Source organism: Pelodiscus sinensis, chromosome 7, assembly GCF_049634645.1.
Source record: "Pelodiscus sinensis isolate JC-2024 chromosome 7, ASM4963464v1, whole genome shotgun sequence".
In the NCBI taxonomy this organism is placed as follows: Eukaryota; Metazoa; Chordata; order Testudines; family Trionychidae; genus Pelodiscus; species Pelodiscus sinensis.
In genome coordinates, this window is record NC_134717.1 from 27619404 (window position 1) to 27636928 (window position 17525).

General features: G+C 42.9%; 1 protein-coding gene across 2 annotated transcripts; it reads right to left on the reverse strand.

The window, feature by feature from the left end:
* Positions 1-1153: 1153 nt before the first annotated feature.
* RBM43 (RNA binding motif protein 43) lies at positions 1154-16079 on the reverse strand. 2 transcript variants are annotated; one of them, XM_006125637.4, is made up of 4 exons: positions 15405-16079; positions 9319-9517; positions 8417-8511; positions 1154-8334 (listed from the first exon to the last, which is right to left on the reverse strand). In XM_006125637.4, the coding sequence occupies exons 1-4, from the start codon at positions 15405-15407 to the stop codon at positions 7585-7587; spliced, it is 1047 nt and encodes a 348-aa protein (XP_006125699.1). In that variant the 5' UTR covers positions 15408-16079; the 3' UTR covers positions 1154-7584. The 2 variants fall into 2 exon arrangements, with proteins under 2 accessions (XP_006125699.1, XP_014430342.1); XM_014574856.3 differs by lacking the exon at positions 15405-16079 and adding an exon at positions 13586-13916.
* Between the last annotated feature and the right edge of the window lie 1446 nt (positions 16080-17525).

Below are 17525 nucleotides of genomic sequence, written 5' to 3' on the forward strand. Positions count from 1 at the left end.
CAGCACATTCTGCAGGCAGTAACAGTCTCCTTGGTATGCCCTGCTGGGGACGTGTGCCTCATTCCTCCCTCACGTCCTTCCACTTGTTCATTACAACAATGCCTCTTTATTGAACAAAACTGGGGTATGGGAGGCGGGAATGAAACTAAGGTGAGACTGGGGAAAGAAGGTGGGAGAGGGGAGGAGAGAGGGGGAAACCTGGGAGAAGAGAGCTGGCAGGGAGAGGCAAGAGGAGGAAGGGGAAGGAGAAGCTCGGGGCTCAGGGTTGGGGGGCCTGGCTCATGCCGGGACCACTGGGTCAGGTGCAGCAACTACTGGCTCTGGGCTGGCAGGCCTGGAGCTGGTACAGGCACGGTGGCCAGAATCTACTCCTTTAAGGGCTCCGGGGGCGGGGAGGGGGGAGCGAGAGGAGTTTTCTTGGTTGTGCCCAGAGTGGCCACCAGGGCACCCTGGGAAGGGCTGGAGGCCCCCTATTTCGAAATAAGCATCTATACAGCACTTATTTCGAAATAGCAATTTCAAAATTGGCACTATTCCTTGTGGAATGAGGTTTACCAATTTCAAAATAAGCCCTCCATTATTTCGATTTAATTTCAAAATAGCAGTTTGGCTGTGTAGACGCTGGTAAAGTTATTTCAAAATAACTTTACTGTGTAGACATTCCCTAAGAAAACCTTTTAACATGACTTTTGTCCCTCTACTGATCTCTTACTATTAAGGATATTGTATAATTCTGAAACAATTTTCATTCAAAGGGATCTGAAATGATTTTGTAAATACTGGGTCCTGGTAATGATATCACTGGGACCTTTAAGTCAGAACTGGACCTTGTCTACATACAACATGAGCTTCTCTACTATCCAGCATGAATTCTGGGATGGCAGGCAGCAGGTAACAAGTGAATATACAGTAAGTTGAGGTAATGTATTTGTTATTGAGACAAATCTCTGTCCTAAGGAAAAAGTGCATTATACTGTTTTCCAAACCTGTTGTTCAGACCAAATAACTTACAACTATAAGGGATCCAGCAATAACAACTAAAGCACTTTCCTGGACATTTTCCAACATCTACAAATATTAAATATACATATCTCTTCTCAAGTGAAGTTTAATAGTTCTAACAGCATTTTGGTTGTCATCATTTGCTGATCAGTAATAGCTGTAGAAATGAGAACTGGCAATGGCCACCAGATCTGCACTGATTTGTTTTACTTGTGTTGCATTTATTAAAACATTCTGGATTGCAGTAAAATATTTGGGGGTTATGGCAGATAATCAGTAGAACAAGAGCTCCCAGTGCAATGCAGTGGCAAAATAGCTAATTTGATCCTGGGATGTATAAACAGGATAATTCTGAGTAGGAGTGGAGAGGGTATTTTACTTCTTTACTTGCCATTCATGAGACCACAGATGGAAAATGGTGTTCAGTCCCGGTGCCCACAATTAAAAAGGATATTAATAAGACAGGATTCAGAGAAGAGCCACAAGAATGATTAAAGGATTAGAACACATGCCTTATAGTGATAGAGCCAAAGAGCTCAGTCCATTTAGTTTAACAAAGAGAAAGTTAAGGGGGTTGTGACACTGTATGGAATATGGGAGACCATTTATAATATTATTGATACCAATATTATAAAACTGCAAAGAATCTGACAGGTATGTTATATAAGGTATCTGTGAAAGTGTTATGATTTGCCAAGTCTGATAATCTTATTTATATGTTTGTACCACCTTTGTCTCATAAATTGTAGCAAGGTATGGTATATCTGTATTTTAATCTTGTACTATGCATCTGGCGAAACCTAACCAGTTTGATGGCCCATCAAAGGTCCTCAGCTGTACAATGAACCCACTGAAAGGAGCTGGTAAGAGAAGAGGGTGTACAACTTATGAGTCAGCAAGGTATGTAGGCGCATATTAGTGCACAGAGAGCTCTGAGGCCTTTCCATGCCATGTGCTAGATAGCTTGGATTTGGGATACAGGAAGTACAAGCTGTTACTGGAAGGTCTGGATTTAATTATATTAAACCAATGGTGTTGTCTGAGAACATTGCTTTTAATTTGAAACCTTAATTCTTAATTTATCTAAATGGGTAAAAAAGGTTGTGGCTCACCTTAAAGAAATTGCCATGGAAACAAGCTAGCTTTACTGACATTTAAAAAAGCACAGATGCCACACTCCGATCAGGAATAGGCAAGGAAGCAGTAAATCTTCAAAAACAAAAATAATATTGTATTTAGATTTGAGAAGCTAAAATAATAGACATAGGTATAATAAAGGTTACAGTTAGAAGGCAATGAAGCAACATGGCAAAAAAACAACAACAATTTCAATTAACTCTATAGCATATAACAATATAACAACATATAAAAAATATAAAAAATAACATATAAAAAATAACAACATAACAATAATAATTTAAACACAACCATAATGCACAACAATATAACAATAGTAATCTAAATATAACCATAACAAATAACAATGCAACAGTAATCATTTAACATTTAATATTTCACAATGAACACCTAACATTAGCAATCAGTCTATTTACATCTAGTAAGCATTGGCTAGGCAGTTACCCTAAGGGTACCGAAAGGTCTCACTCAGACCTCACACACCCAGCTTTATTTATAAGTACAACCCATACACTCTTGCATAGTAAATAGAAGGATGATTATACTTAAACTGCTTCTTTAAAAATCCCTTTGAACTCTCTTTGAGCTGTCTGCTCTGTCAGAGTAGTGATGGAGAAATACCATGTGGCTTCTACAGCTTGCTCTCACTGAGGGGAAAGTGCTGCCCTCCGGTAGCAGAGACAGAAGTCTGCTTAGCTGCTGGGTAGGCACTACTGTGGTATTCCACTGGTTTGGTTGCGGAAGTAGCTGTTATCCAAGGCAACCCACAAATTCTGCCATTGCTGCTGCAATAGCTGCTCTTCGGGTAGCTGCTTCTTTGCAGGGTTCCATTACTGCTGACATCACTGCTTCTCAGGTGCAGCCTTCTTCTTATGTATTTTGTAGTTTCTTCTCTTTCCCAAGCCCTCAATCCCACTGTCAGGCCCCCCAACCTTTATGAAAATTGTCTTCTAACTATTAATTTGCATAACCTGAAAATGCTTTAGGCAAAATGCATCACATAACATCATTTTTAAAGTTACAGCCTGCTGAATGGGCATATTCTATTTTTGCGCATCTATCATTCTTGCTGCTTTTCCAGAAAAACTGACCAGTGTAGACACAGCCGATGTGTTTCTTTCAAAAATGGCAGGCTTTTTCGAAAGAGCCTGTAAACCTCAGGATCTTTCTAAAAAGCCTGCCATTTTGGAAAGAACCGCGTGTAGACTGCCGTTTTACTTTCGAAATGGCACTTTTTCGAAAGAGTGCCATGATGCAATTATGCAAATGAAGCAGGGGATATTTAAATCCCTACTTCATTTGCACTTTTGAAGTGCCTCCTTTACATCCCTCTGTCAACAGAGGGATGTAGTCCAGACACTGCGAGAGAGAGAGAGACAATGACTGGTCCAAAGATCTTCTGAGCCAGAAAGTATTTAACTAAAAGTTATTAACTAATTTTCTAGTAGCTTGTGGAGTTATCTGAAACATTTAAAACATTAAAACACAGCCAGAAATAATCGGGCAGAGGCAGGGGAGATGATGGAAAATATGATATAAAGGTCTTTTCAATCCCTTATTTCTGTAATTATGTATTAGATTAATTGCTTTTCAGTACAATTTTGTGGTTTTTATGTTAGTACAGGAAATTATTACTACTCTGTTGCTCATTAATGTGATGACTAGTTGTGGAAATACATGTCCATTTCACAGTAGTGTCAATAATATCTGAATAAGTACAAGCAAAGCCAGAAGTCTAAGTGCAGTGGCCATCATCTTAACTCCAAAGCCTATATATGCTCAAATAACTGGTCTGATCATAAGAGATGCTGAGCAACTGCAGCTACCAGCCAAAGAGAGTTCGATAATCCAGTGAAAATAAGGCCAATTTTCACTTATTTGTGCTCAGTATGCATTTTGAATGTGGGAGGCTGGGTAAGCTGATTGAAAAAGTAGAAAAGATTTCTACAAAATGGCTACCACTGACTTAACTACATTTATGGAGTGAGAGCTCATGCCCCCTTCCCAGGTACAAGAGCTCTACCTTCTGGGTGTGTCTCAATCACAAGAAGCTTCTCTTGGAACACAGATAGTAAAGGTAGACAACAATATTCCTGCTTTCAATAGCTACCTCTTAGGACAAACAAATATATAGTATCCCCAAGTATCTTTTTGATAATCAATACCTAGTTGGTTTATCCCTTACAGTATATGAATGTCCTCTTGTTTATACCATAAACACTTAGGCAGTGTCTACACTGGCATGAATTTCTGGAAATGCTTAAAACGGAACAGTTTTCCGTTATAAGTATTTCCGGAAAACGAGCGTCTACACTGGCAGGCTGCTTTTCCGGAAAAGCCCCTTTTCTGGAAAAGCGTCTGTGGCCAATATAGACGCGCTTTTCCGGAAAAAAGCCCCGATCGTCATTTTCGCAATCGGGGCTTTTTTCCGGAAAAGACTACTGTGCTGTCTACACTGGCCCTTTTCTGGAACAGTTTTCCGGAAAAAGAACTTTTGCCCGAGCGGGAACAGCATAGTTTTTCCGGAAAAGCAGCTGATTTCTTCCAGTAAATCGTCACTGCTTTTCCGGAAATTCAAGGGGCCAGTGTAGACAGCTCGCAGCTTATGCCGGAAAAGCGGCTGCTTTTCCGGAATAAGTGGCCCAGTGTAGACACAGCCTTAGGGTATGTCTACACAGCAGTATTATTTCAGAATAATAACAAAATGCATGTATATACAAGTCTTTATTTCAAAATAATATCTAACTGGAGGACTGCTTATTCCAACTCATGGTAACCCTCATTTCATGAGAAGTAAGGGAAGTCGAAGGAAAAGTGCAGACAGCGCCAAAAGCCGATTTAAGCTATTTCAACTTAAGCTATGCAATTGATGTAGCTGAAGGTACGTAGCTTAATTCAATTTTAGCCCTGCTGTGTAGATGTGGCCATAAAAATCCCTTCTTCTCACCCCCACTATATTCCCTGCATCAAATAGGGTAAATTGGTTCAAACAAAAAAAAATTAAATCACCAACAAGGAAGCCTTGATTTAAATAAGTGATTGTAATCCCTTTTCCCCCATTTGTACCTCTTAAGTTATTTTCCTAAAGGATTCATTTTCATTGGTTGGAAGCCATTAAAACATGCTTATTTGCAACTTTTTAGAGCCTTTACACTCAATTTATTATATTATATTATTATTATTTTATTATTTTGTAATCAGGAGGATATACTATATCTTTATACAATTATTTAAGGTATTGTGTGGGTTTTTCCATCTTTCTCTGTAGTATGTGGCACAGGTCACTTAGGGTGCCTCTACACAGCTCTTAGCTCAAAATAAGCTATGCAATTTGCAAATTGCATAGCTTATTTCGATGCTATTTCAAAATAGCTTATTTAATAATTTGATATTGTCTTCACAGTGCCAAATTTCAAAATAACTCGCTATTCCAAAATTCCCCTTAAACCTCGTGTTACTCAGATATCAAAATAAGCCAACCATTATTTCAAAATCTATTTCAAAATAAGTCTGCTTTAAGAGATGCGGAATAGCTATTTTGGGACACATCCCGTATCCAAAATAGCCCCATAGTGTAGACATAAAATACCCTTACAGATTTACACTAGTGTGAATGGTGGAGTCTCAGTAACTTGATTTCCTTAAATTATGATTTGAGGACTTCAGTAACTCAACCCGAGATTATGGGTCTGTAACAGGTGTGGATGAGTGAGGCTCTGTGGCCTGCAATGCACAGATGTCAAAGTAGATGATCATGATGGTCCCTTGTTCTGGCCTTAAAAATCTATATGTTTAGTAGCAAATGACAGCTTAAAATACATTCATTCTGATTCCTATTTTTTGTTACAAAAAGGGTGATTGGTGCACTTTTTTATTTAATGGATTATTATTAATTTTTTACTAATAATTTGTGTGAAGTTGCACTTGGGTAGAAATCAGAATTCAATTAATAATATACAAAAACAGCATTTACTTTTTTATTTAAATGAAACTACCTTAAATTTGCTACAGACACAAAAAAAATTATCATAAGTTTTACATTTAAAACTGTTTCTTAAACAAAAACACGCATAAACAGAGTGTATGTTAATTCAGCTGGGAGAGGCCATAACATAAGGATGGTCCATTTCAGTGTTTCTCAACCAGTGGTAGGAGTACCCTCAGGGGTACTTGAGAGAAGCCTGGAGGGTATGTCAACACAACTGAAATTTGGAGAAAACTGAATTTTTGTTTTAAGTTTTATAGCACTTATTATTTTTGTACTTTTTACAGCCAAAAATGTCATCACCCACCTGGCTACGATTAACTTGTTTAAACAAATGTGTTGCAATGATAGAAAAAAAGTTATGTGTCTGAAAACTGTAGGTACCGGGGGTACTCTCTCTCTCTCTCTCTCTTTTTTTAGGGGATACTTTATAAAAAAAAAAAAAAAAAGATTGAGAAACACTGGTCCATTCTGCATGAAAACTAACTGCCACATAATCCTACATGAACAGGTCATTTGCTATTTGATTGAGTTTTTGAGGCTTTTGTCTTGGTGACTTCCTGTATTTTGACAGTGCCTGTGCACATATATATTGTAGGACTGGCATCCACAGTGATGTAAAGGGGTCTGCATTTTCTTTTAATGACAGAGGAGCTACAAAGGATAAAATGAGGCTCTTAAAACTATTAGGCTGCTGTATTAAGTCAATGACAAAGTTCTAATGGGAGCAAGACTGGACCCTAATTAACTCAAGTTTGCAAAGTGCTTTGAAATCCTTGGCTATAAGATAAAGTGCAAAATGTCCTTTATGAAAAGACCCTATTACTAGAGCTTCTACCACCTCCTTTGGGAGACTGCACACTAATCTAAGGTATAGGAGGGCAAACTATGGCCTGTGGGTCACATCCAGCCCCCAGGATCCTCCTGTCAGCTTCCGAGTTTCTGCCTAAGGGTCCCCCTAGAGGAGTTGCTGGTTGGGGAGCACATCTCCAGTCTCCCAAGAGGTGCTGCCACCAGAGCAGTACCTTTGTTGCCACCACAGATAGCCCCTCCACCTCTCCCCTGCTGTCTTCCCCTCCCCTGCAGCCTCAATTTGTCATGCCACCAACATTGATGTTCCTGCCAGGCAGTGTAGCTACAATGCCACATGCCCTGGTGCTCCAGATAGTGCAATAAGGGGGCGGGGAATATGGAGAGTTGGATAAGAGGCAAAGGGTCCCAGGAGGTGGTCAGGAGATGGGAAGTGGGGAGGCTAAATAGGAGGCAGAGGTCTGTGGTAGTTGGAGGCAGGGAGTTGGATAGGAGACATCTCCGCCTAACCTTCCCTATCCAGCACTCCATACAATTTCAGAACCCTGATGTGGCTCTTATGCCAAAAAATTTGCCCATCCCTGATATAAGAGATGTCATTCTCAGGTAGGCTTAGCTCATATTCTTCACCTACATTACCTAAATGACTCCTACCTCCTAAATCTCTTCTGAAAGTGGCGTTTTACTGTTCTACACACTTCTTGGGTAAATTCATATGTCTCTGAGGAACTTCCTATCACATCAATGTGAGTATCATAAGGAATAACCAAAATTTTGGGGAATTGGGATTTTATGCTCTCACATGCCTGTTTATATTTCTGCCTTTCTGATCTAGTATTGCTGTTGAATCTTTCTTTACGTAAGCTGCAATGAAGTTTTGCAGATAATTCTTCAATTTCCTCTTTGGCTCTTTCTAATTCTCTCGAATCAGAACTAGCTCTGGTATTTTCTAGATATATTGTGGTGATCTCACCGTCTGTGACTTCACGACTTACAACCTTGTATTTTCCCAGACTTTCCTTGTAAAAAAAATGTTTCATGTAATAGTATATATCTGTATCAAGGACAACTACTTGTTCTTCCCCGCTTACATTATCGACAAATTTATTATTTGGCTCCACAAAGAGTCCTTGTTTTTGGGTCCTACTGTTAGGTCGCTGATCCAGCTTTTTCTCTCCCCTCTTACTGTTTCCTGAAAGGGAATTTGCTTTCGATAACAAATAGTCTTTTAGTGATTTGATTGCTGAGAATGACCCCTGAACAGAAATTTGCCCATTGGATTGCAATGGACTGAAGTTGAGAGCTGGGATAGTTTTCCACAGTTCTTGCACCAGATCTTCCAAAACATATTTTTCTCCAAAAATGGACAGATTGAGAACAGATGACACACAGGTGAAGATCTATACATATAAAATAAAATCAATTAATAAGTGCACCACAGAAATGACTGCACCATTTGGACACTATGATGGAAGGACTTACATGTTCACCGTAGAGAGAGATTTTCAGAGGATAATACCTGCCCAGCCTCTTGTCCTCTAGTCTGTGTTCATCTTTCTGGAGAACATTCTTTGTAACTGAGAAGAAAATTCAGACTCACTTTGTTTTGCAAGAGGATCATAATGTTTTATTTTCTGTCTGATGGTTGGTTAGAATATTTCATTAATGTTTTTCAAGATGGTTTTCCAGTGATTTCCCCACTGCTCAATATTCTCCTGATATTTTATGCATTACTCAAAATTGTTCAAAGGAAAATAAGAACAGCCTGTCTCCTCAGAACAGTAAGGTTATGTCTACACAGCAGTGTTATTTCGGAATAATTGATGTTATTCCAAAATAACAAAAAGTGCATCTCCATAGCAAGCCATTACTTCGAAATAATGGCGAGCTAAGGGACTTCTTACTCCGACTCCTGTAATCCTCATTTCACAAGGAGTAAAAGTGTTCTTCCTTCGGCTTCCTGCTGTGTAGACACCAAAAGTCATATTAAGCTACTTTGACTTCAGCTACGCAATTGACATAGCTGAAGTTGTGTAGCTTAATTCGACTTTTGCCCTGCTGTGTAGACATGCTCTAATTGGCAGAGATTTATTCCCTAAAACTTGACTATAAAAATCTCATCTGCTATTCAGGTTCTAGATTTATTCTTTTACTAGCCTTAAAAGACACACACACACTCTGCCTGAAACCTATTCACATTAGTTTCCTTAATAACAGGAAGAAATCTTAAAATCTGGAATTAAAATGAAGGTGTACAAAAACCGCATATATAAAGCCCCAAACACTGGCAATTAACTGAACATATTTAGTGTTTTAAGTGTAATATTCTAAATTACATCCTTGTGCTTCATGGATGCAAGTATGTTATTTATTAATATAAATACCTTCTAGATCTTCAAAGATTATGTATGCAACTCCTTTTACTGTTGTTGGATACACTACGTCCTGCACATCTCCACCCCTATTCTTTGACTTTTGGAAATGAATCATCAGTATGTCAGCCATGACATCATCTTTCACAATGTTATCTGGAATACCAGAGACCACAATTGTTTTCTCAGACTTGGCAGCTTGTTCTGTGGCCTGTGGACCAAGAAATGACACACTGTAAATACAAGTTATATGTGCAGTGACTTATGCAACTAGCTGTTCCCTCCCATAAGAGATTTCCTAGCACCTCGCTCATATGCACTCTGTCACACCATCCTTCAAGTATAAAGATACATAATACATCTGCTCAATTCCTGAAGCAGGAAGAATGCTTAATCAACTCTTGAGTCTCTCCATAGACCTCATAGATAATTTCACCAAGGCTTAATTCTCATTTACGCTAAAGGTCTGTCTACATTACAGAAGCATAGCTACCATGATGCAGCTGCGAACTGTAGTACAGATGATTCCTAAATCAAAAGAAGGGAATTTTCTAACAGTGTATTACAGTCCACTTCTCCAAGAGATGGTATAGACAGTCAGAAGGAAGGATTCTTCTGTTAGTCTAGCTATGTCTAAAGGGCTAACAAAGGTGTTAGGTCAACCTAACTGTGTTGCACAGGGCATGACACTTTTCACAGCCCTAAGAGATGTAGCAAGGGCAATCTAAGCTATAGGGTACGTCTAGACTACATGCCTCTGTCGCCAGAGGCATGTAGATTAGGCTACCAGACATAGGAAAATGAAGCGGCGATTTAAATAATCTCCGCTTCATTTAAATTTACATGGCTGCCGCGCTGAGCCGACAAACAGCTGATCAGCTGTTTGTCGGCTCAGCGCGATAGTCTGGACGCGCGGGTGTCGACATCAAAGGTATTTGTCAACCACCCAGGTATACCTTATCCCAGGAGGCATACCTGGGTGGTCGACAATTATCTTTGATGTCGACATCCGCGCGTCCAGACTATCGCGCTGAGCCGACAAACAGCTGATCAGCTGTTTGTCGGCTCAGCGCAGCAGCCATGTAAATTTAAATGAAGCGGCGATTATTTAAATCGCCGCTTCATTTTACTATGTGTGGTAGCCTAATCTACATGCCTCTGGCGACAGAGTCATGTAGTCTAGACGTACCCTTAGAGGTAGACCAGGCCTAAGGCCTTTTTACCACTATGGAAAGGGACCTCAGAGTGGATGTAAATTACATTCACCTCCACTTCAAGTGCCAGAGCAATGCAATTGAAAGCAGTCTTTCAGACTTAAGTGGCTTCTAAAATGAGCAGTATGTGGTGTATTATTAATAAGACTGCTTTTGTTCTATTTTCTGATTCCAACGTTCAGAGTGTGATTAGAGGTGGAAAGTACTACTGTGACCGGAGTCTCAGTGGAGCCACAATAAGATTGCTCAACTAGGGCAAACTGCAAAGAATGGGGCAGATGATCCCCCAAACTGGTAGGATACTTCTAATACTTAGGCTCACAACACCATCATCAAAATAGCTTCTACAATAGCCATCTGGTTACCCAGAACCCAGAAATATAGTTCCCTTAAAGCAATCCAGACTTGAGCTCCCATCTAGACAGTCAGATATGATAAGAACTACTGAAAAGCTTGTTTGTCACATAAAAAGTTCTACCAATCCCAAAGAATTGGACACATTTCCCACCAGGTCAATGAATAGTTCAGATTTTACCCAAACATACATTTATAGCTTTTGTTATTAACTGAATCAAAATTTATTAGAAAAGAAAAAAAGAAAGTACTGGCTAAAACATCATTATAAAATGGACTTGAATACAATTCTTAGGTCAATTTCACAGCACAGATGGTGAGCTTTGGGCGCAAAGAGTTCTTTTAGAATAAGTTCCATGTGTTACACTCCAACATCAGGGTGATCCAGACTGGAGCTGGAGATGTCAGTCTTACAACTCAAACTTGCTCTGACAAAGCTTATCCAGATCTGAGATACAGAATTAAGGCAGTAGAGTTCTTTGCAGAGTTGTCTGGCAGCCCCTTGACAGCAGGCATTCCTTGCATGAAGCATTGTGGCTTTGAAGTAAAACCTTCTATTTCCCAAGCACCACTGATAATTAGCTACATGGATTAGCATAAGGCAACTGCCCATCTCCTGCCATGTTCAAGTAGTTTACTACAAACTTCAAAGAGAAATGAAGGCATTGATACTATGACATTCAAGGTTCTTCTAAATATCAACATTTTCTTTTGATCTCTGAATTAACGGACTACAGAGACAAACAGGAATCAATTGGTTACAATGTCAACCTCTAACAATATCTAAGTAAACACACCAAAAATATAATTATATACTAATATCTCTCTAAAGGTTGAATTTAGGTCATTTAGCCTGCAAGTTGCTTAACCTTTTCTGGTTCAGGCTCACATCCGCTATTTATTAGTCTGTAGAGATGGCTCTGACTGCAATTTTAAGGCTCAGATTCAAACCTCTCCAAAGTTCAGTATAGCTAGAATACAGGATTACATTGGAAGACCATATCTACAGTCACCTGAGATGTGCAACATGCAAAATAGTTCAACACATGCACGATACAACCGTAAGATACAACCGGATTTGCTCCAATCCCACAGTCAGGGAAAAACGCCTACAGGATCTATATAGAACATTCTTAAAACTGAAATACCCACCCAGACAAGTGAAAAAACAGATTGACAGAGCCAAAAGAGTACCTGGTTGTATGTTACGGCATGGCTGTATACAATAGATTGAGAAATGTGTCTGGGATGGAAGCTAGAGGCATGAAAGTAAGTTTAGTGGTCAGTAAGTTTCCTGTCATCTGAAGAAGTGGGCTGTGCCCACAAAATCTAATGATACTATCTACATGTTTTGTTAGTCTTTAGGGTGCTACTAGACTATTTGTTGTTTTTTAAGTAATATCTGAAGAAAATGCATAAGGGAAGGAGTACTTCAAAGCGGGGCGCTGCCACTTTGAAATCACCACCTCTGCATGATTCAAAGGGGTAGCCGTGGACTCCCCAGCTGATCCCGGGCTCCCTGCAGCATTTCCCTGGAACCCGGGATCAGCTGGGGACTCCCCAGCTGACCCCGAGCTCTCAACTGCATGCAGGGTACCATGGAGTCCCGGTCAGCGGGGGACTGTGAGTCACCCGCTGACCCCAGGGTCCATGGCTTTGAAATGTACAAGAGCCCCCGCTAGGGACTCTTGTGCATTTCAAGTCAGGCACATCACGTGCAGCCTGGAGTCAGCAGGACTTCCCCAGGCTGTAGGCGGAGTTCCGCATTCCTCCTTTGAACATTTCAAAGGAGGAATGCGGAAGTGCCTGTCGACTACTCGAATAGTCAATTAACCTCATTTTAACATCCTTACATCACATATCTCCTCATTCTCTGACTCAAACCCTCTCACACACTTGCATGTTGGTAGGCAAACAGCTGCTGTGTTTTCAACAGTTTTGATCTGTTTAAACTGCTGAAGTGGAAACACTGCAGTCTTTTTAGCTATCTCAGGGTATTGTTGTGATAATGCAAAAATCTTTAGCCCTTCAAAACTCCAGCAAAATATATAGATTTTCTGGAAAAATTAACTGCTAGGCCAGAGAAATAGTGGCCTGGTGGTAAACAAGGAATGTTAAAAATTGTGTAATAAAGTAACCAGGTAACCGCTAAAAATGTTAGTGGTTGGTGTTGGAGGCAAAGGAGGAGCAAGGGGAGAGTAAAAATGGTGGTTGTTCTTTCTCACCTGTTAATGATGTTATTTGGTTCCCTAAACTGTTAGAGTGTTATCTGTTAACCCCCTATCCCTTCCTGGAGTGAGTGCAGACGAATGTCTGAGGTAAACAGCAGGAGTAAACAACAATGCACAGGGCCCCAAGATGCCCAGAGACTCAGAGGCTGCATGTGGCTGATCCTCAAAAGAGAGAGGGACAGAGACAATGGTGGGTTGACCATCAAGTGAAGCCTCCCAGAACGCCCTCTGCTCGGATCACCTGGCCAGTGGACCAGCTTAGGAGTCAACTTGGGAAGATCAAACAACATGAACTGCCTTCTGCTCGTCTTAACATCCTGCCTGGGACTGTAAGTGTGGTTGAGTGTATGAGTGAGATTCCCCTCCCTTCCCAGTTTTAACTGAATAAGCAAACCCTTTACACTCCTATGTGGTGATCCCCTCTCCTTAGTGTTTAAAGCAGTTGCAAGCCACATCCCCTTGCAACAGTTACACGGTTACCTATGATGTAGACTATTTAAACTGCAAAGCCGGCAGCGAAGCCTCCCGTTGCCCACTCAGCTCCTGGGGAGGAGGCTTTGCTGCCCTGCTGCAGCAAAGCTGCTTCTCCGGGAACCTGCTGAGTATAAGCAATAAGCATTAGGGATATTAAGGACTAGTTGGCTATTCGATAAGCAATTACCTATCAATAGTCGACAGGATAGTCAACTAGTCGCTCCCCCCCCCCCTTGCTACCTCTATCAACACATCACTACCACTTTCAAATGCCGTTGCAGCATTTCAAAGGAGCAGTGCTAGGGTTGCCAGATGGTTTAACAAAAAACACCGAACACCCGCCCCCCCCCCCCCGCCAAGAAAAAACACAGGGAAAAAATTGTTGAGGAAAAAAAAGGGGGGGGAAGACCAAAGTTATTAAGCAAAAAAAAGGGGGGGTGCTGCGCTTTTAAATGGCCCCGCCCTCGCCAAATGCAGCAGGGGAATATTGTCCCTGCTGGGATTCCGTCCGAGAGAAAAAGGACATACAGGACATTTCACATGTTTGGTATTTTCTGTTTTTTTTTTACCACACAGGGGACCCAAATAACAGGCAGTCCGGGTGAAAACCGGACACCTGGCAACCTTAGGCAACACATATGGAACCCCAGGATCAGCTGTGCAGCACTGCCCCTTTGAAACCGCCGCAGCGTTTCAAAGGGTCAGTGCTGCACAGCTGATCCTGGGGTTCCATACGTATGGAGCCTAGAGACAGCTACTGCAGCATTTCAAAAGGGCAGCACCCCCTATCGATTAATTGAATAGTCGATACAAAAATGCATTGACTATTTGATTAGTGAAATACATATTACTTAACATCTTTAATAAGCATCAGCTTATTGATTAATTTGTTATACTCTAGCATCCCTCTGGTAACCCTAGTCCTCAACCCTTGAGATATACAGTTCAGTTTTCACTCAAGCTTTGTCATGTGCCTGAGTGTTCAGAGGTGCTCCTGGTATTTTAGCTCATAGTCACACAAAGAGACTCAGGCTTCTAGCTCTTGAATACCACCCACTGTGACAGTTTACTTTCTCTGATGAATAAGAGGGAGCCAGCGTTTTGGCTGGCACACATTCCAGATGGGAATGTCTAATGTTCAATGTCAGTGTGTTAAGTTACAAATAACTTCTTTGAATGACCAATCCAGGCCAGTTCACTAACCATTTCATTTGCTAGTATCAATTCAGACACAACAGTTAATGTTCTGTATTGTTCACGTGGTGGGTCAGGGAGGCTGGGGGAGGAGAGGGAAGAAGGAAATAGCCGAGAAAGATAATACAGCCCTCCCCCTCTAAACCCGGGGGCAGTATCCGGACTCGCTTGGTAGTGTGAATGTACTGCCTTCCTTGAGAGCAGTGCCGGTGCAGACTGGCAAAGGGCTTCTGCACGGATGGCCTTCACCTCCCCCACTGTAGCTCCTCCACACACAGCGAGATTCGGAGGCAAATCCTCCTCCTCCTCCTGCTGCTCTGGCCCGGGGAGGGGGTATCTCCCGGAGTGAATCCCCCGCGGAGATTTCTCCCCCACAGCCCCTGCACGCTGGCTCTTGCTGCAGGCGGAGCTCGATCTGACCAGTGGCATTTCATTAGCTTCTATATAACAAGGGGTTTGCACCCAGCTGCCCGGCCCTTCTCGGGGCTCAGCAAACGTGCCGCGCTAGGCATCCCAGCGAGCCCTCTCCCCTTCCTCCCGTCCAGCAATAGAGCCTGGCACCGGGCAAACCGCGCTCGGTGCACCGTGCCGCTCGGCTACGCCACGAAACCCCACAGAGCGAGTCACTTGCCATGATCGTCCGGCTTGCCCGCTTGCGCAGCGCAGCGCGGACCGGAAAACGCAACCCCGCAGCAGGATTTAGTTTCACTTCTTCGTTGGGTTTCCCTGACAGCCTCGCCGCTCGTCAGCCTGTCTGGGCGCAGCGCTTGCTGGGACCCGGAGTCCCCTGCATCTCCGCAAGGCTGTGAAAAGCCACAGGCAACTACAAAACCCAGCTCACAGGCTCCTGCTGCGGCGCGACGCTCGCTTCTAACTGTGGCAGGTCTCCTTGCTGTGTAAACCCACGGCTTAAACTTAACCCTTAAGCACCCCTAAAGCGAAGCGGAGCAGGAGCAAGAGGCGCTGCTATGCAGGGATTAGGTTTTCCCTCTAGCGTCTGTGCCCAGTTTCCATTTTGTATTCCCAGGGCTGTAACTAACACGATTAATTATTGTCAGGCAGTGTTGTCGTGCCAGGCGTAGGTACAGCATGTGCCCTGTGTGATCGCGATCTGCACGCAAGCACGAAACCATCGCAGATGGTCACACCAGCATTCGGACTGAGCGCCGCAGATAAACCCACGAATATGGTGACCATAGGGCCCCAAAAATCCGGGACTTTCCTGATTTCTAACGTTCTGCCCGGGTGCCCTGAAATCCCCCAGATTTGACCCAGAAAAAAAGTCCCTCGCTGCTGCTCCTCCTCCTGCCCCTCCCCTCCCTGGGGGAGGAGTCAGGGACGCTTCCGGGACTTCCCAGCGGCTAGGGATCCAGCCAATAGAAGAAGCGGAGGCGGTGCCTGTAGGGGCCTGGGAAGCTGAGTAAGTGGCTGGGCTGCGGGGCCGGCGTGGACAAAGGAAGGGGGAGGGGAGCGGCCCGGCTGGGCGAGGGAGAGGAGCCTCCTCCTGCGGCCTAGCTGGGTAGGGGGAGGGGAAGAGCGTCCCCCAGCCTCGGGCGGCGACTGGAGAGTGGCGGGAGAGCAGGCGGGGGCGGAGAGCGGCTATTCCCCCCCCCCCCAGCCCGCTCCTGCGTCCACTGTTCCTCCTGCGCCCTCCTTCCTGACCACAGGCTGAACCCTCCCTTGCTCTTGCTCCCTCCCCCTAGCCAGATGCTCTACTCCCAGCCTGCTGGTGCACTCTACCTACCACCCAGATCTTGCAACCTTTACCTCTTCTGTTCCCCCACCTCCCTCCCAGATCCTGCACCCCATCCCTCGCTTATTCTCTGACAGCCCTGTTACATGTACTGAACCCCTCATTTTTGTCCCCACCCCAGAACCTAAGGGGGCTCCATAAAATCTACCAGAAAAGTTGGGGTGGAATGCCAGAGTGAGGTGTTTCATTTGGGGGCCACTTTGTTGAGGGTTGGGGGTTTGGGAAGATTTTTCTGTGGATCAGTGATCCCTGGCCCAAATAATGTTCCTCGCCCCTGCCATAGATAAAGAATACATTAAAACCTTTTGTGTTGGACATAATATTTTATTGTTTAAAATGAAGTTTGATTAACCATTTTAACTTTCTCATGTTAGTTTATCAGTTTAATCATTTAAATTAAGCCATTCTCCCTAGCTGCAACATTAGAAAAATGACTCAGGTGTAATGATGTAATTAATGGTGAGTTTCCATTAGCAACTGATAGTCCATTGAAAGTTTTACATTGGCCTGTGGACCCCCTGACTCAACAAGGTTGAGAATCACTGACATAGAGGTACCCCTGGCTTCTTCCTCTCTCACCCCCCCCCCCCCCCCCCAAAGACCTTCCCAGGCTCCATGTTGCTCCAGAAGAGCCCACAGAGAGATCAGGTCTGTTACCACGGTGGTGAAATCACTGTGTCACTCCAGTGTGGATGACTGACAGACTTTTTGTGAGTTTTCCTCATCCAAGTAGTTGATGATTTAAACAATGTGTTAAGATGCCACCTAAAAACACTTGGTGCATCCACAGAAAGGCAGGATGTATCGTCTCTCTACAGCGAGGGTTGTGTCATTGAACCTTTGTGAGCTCTGTGGAAAGGTGAGATATTTTGGCTTCCAGCTTCAAAGGAATTTGTTCTGTCTTTGGCCTGCACGGTGCCTACACTTGAATGAAGTTAGTTGTGACAACACATTTCTGAGTTATTGTGACCCAAAGTGAAACCTGTGCTAAAGACCCCA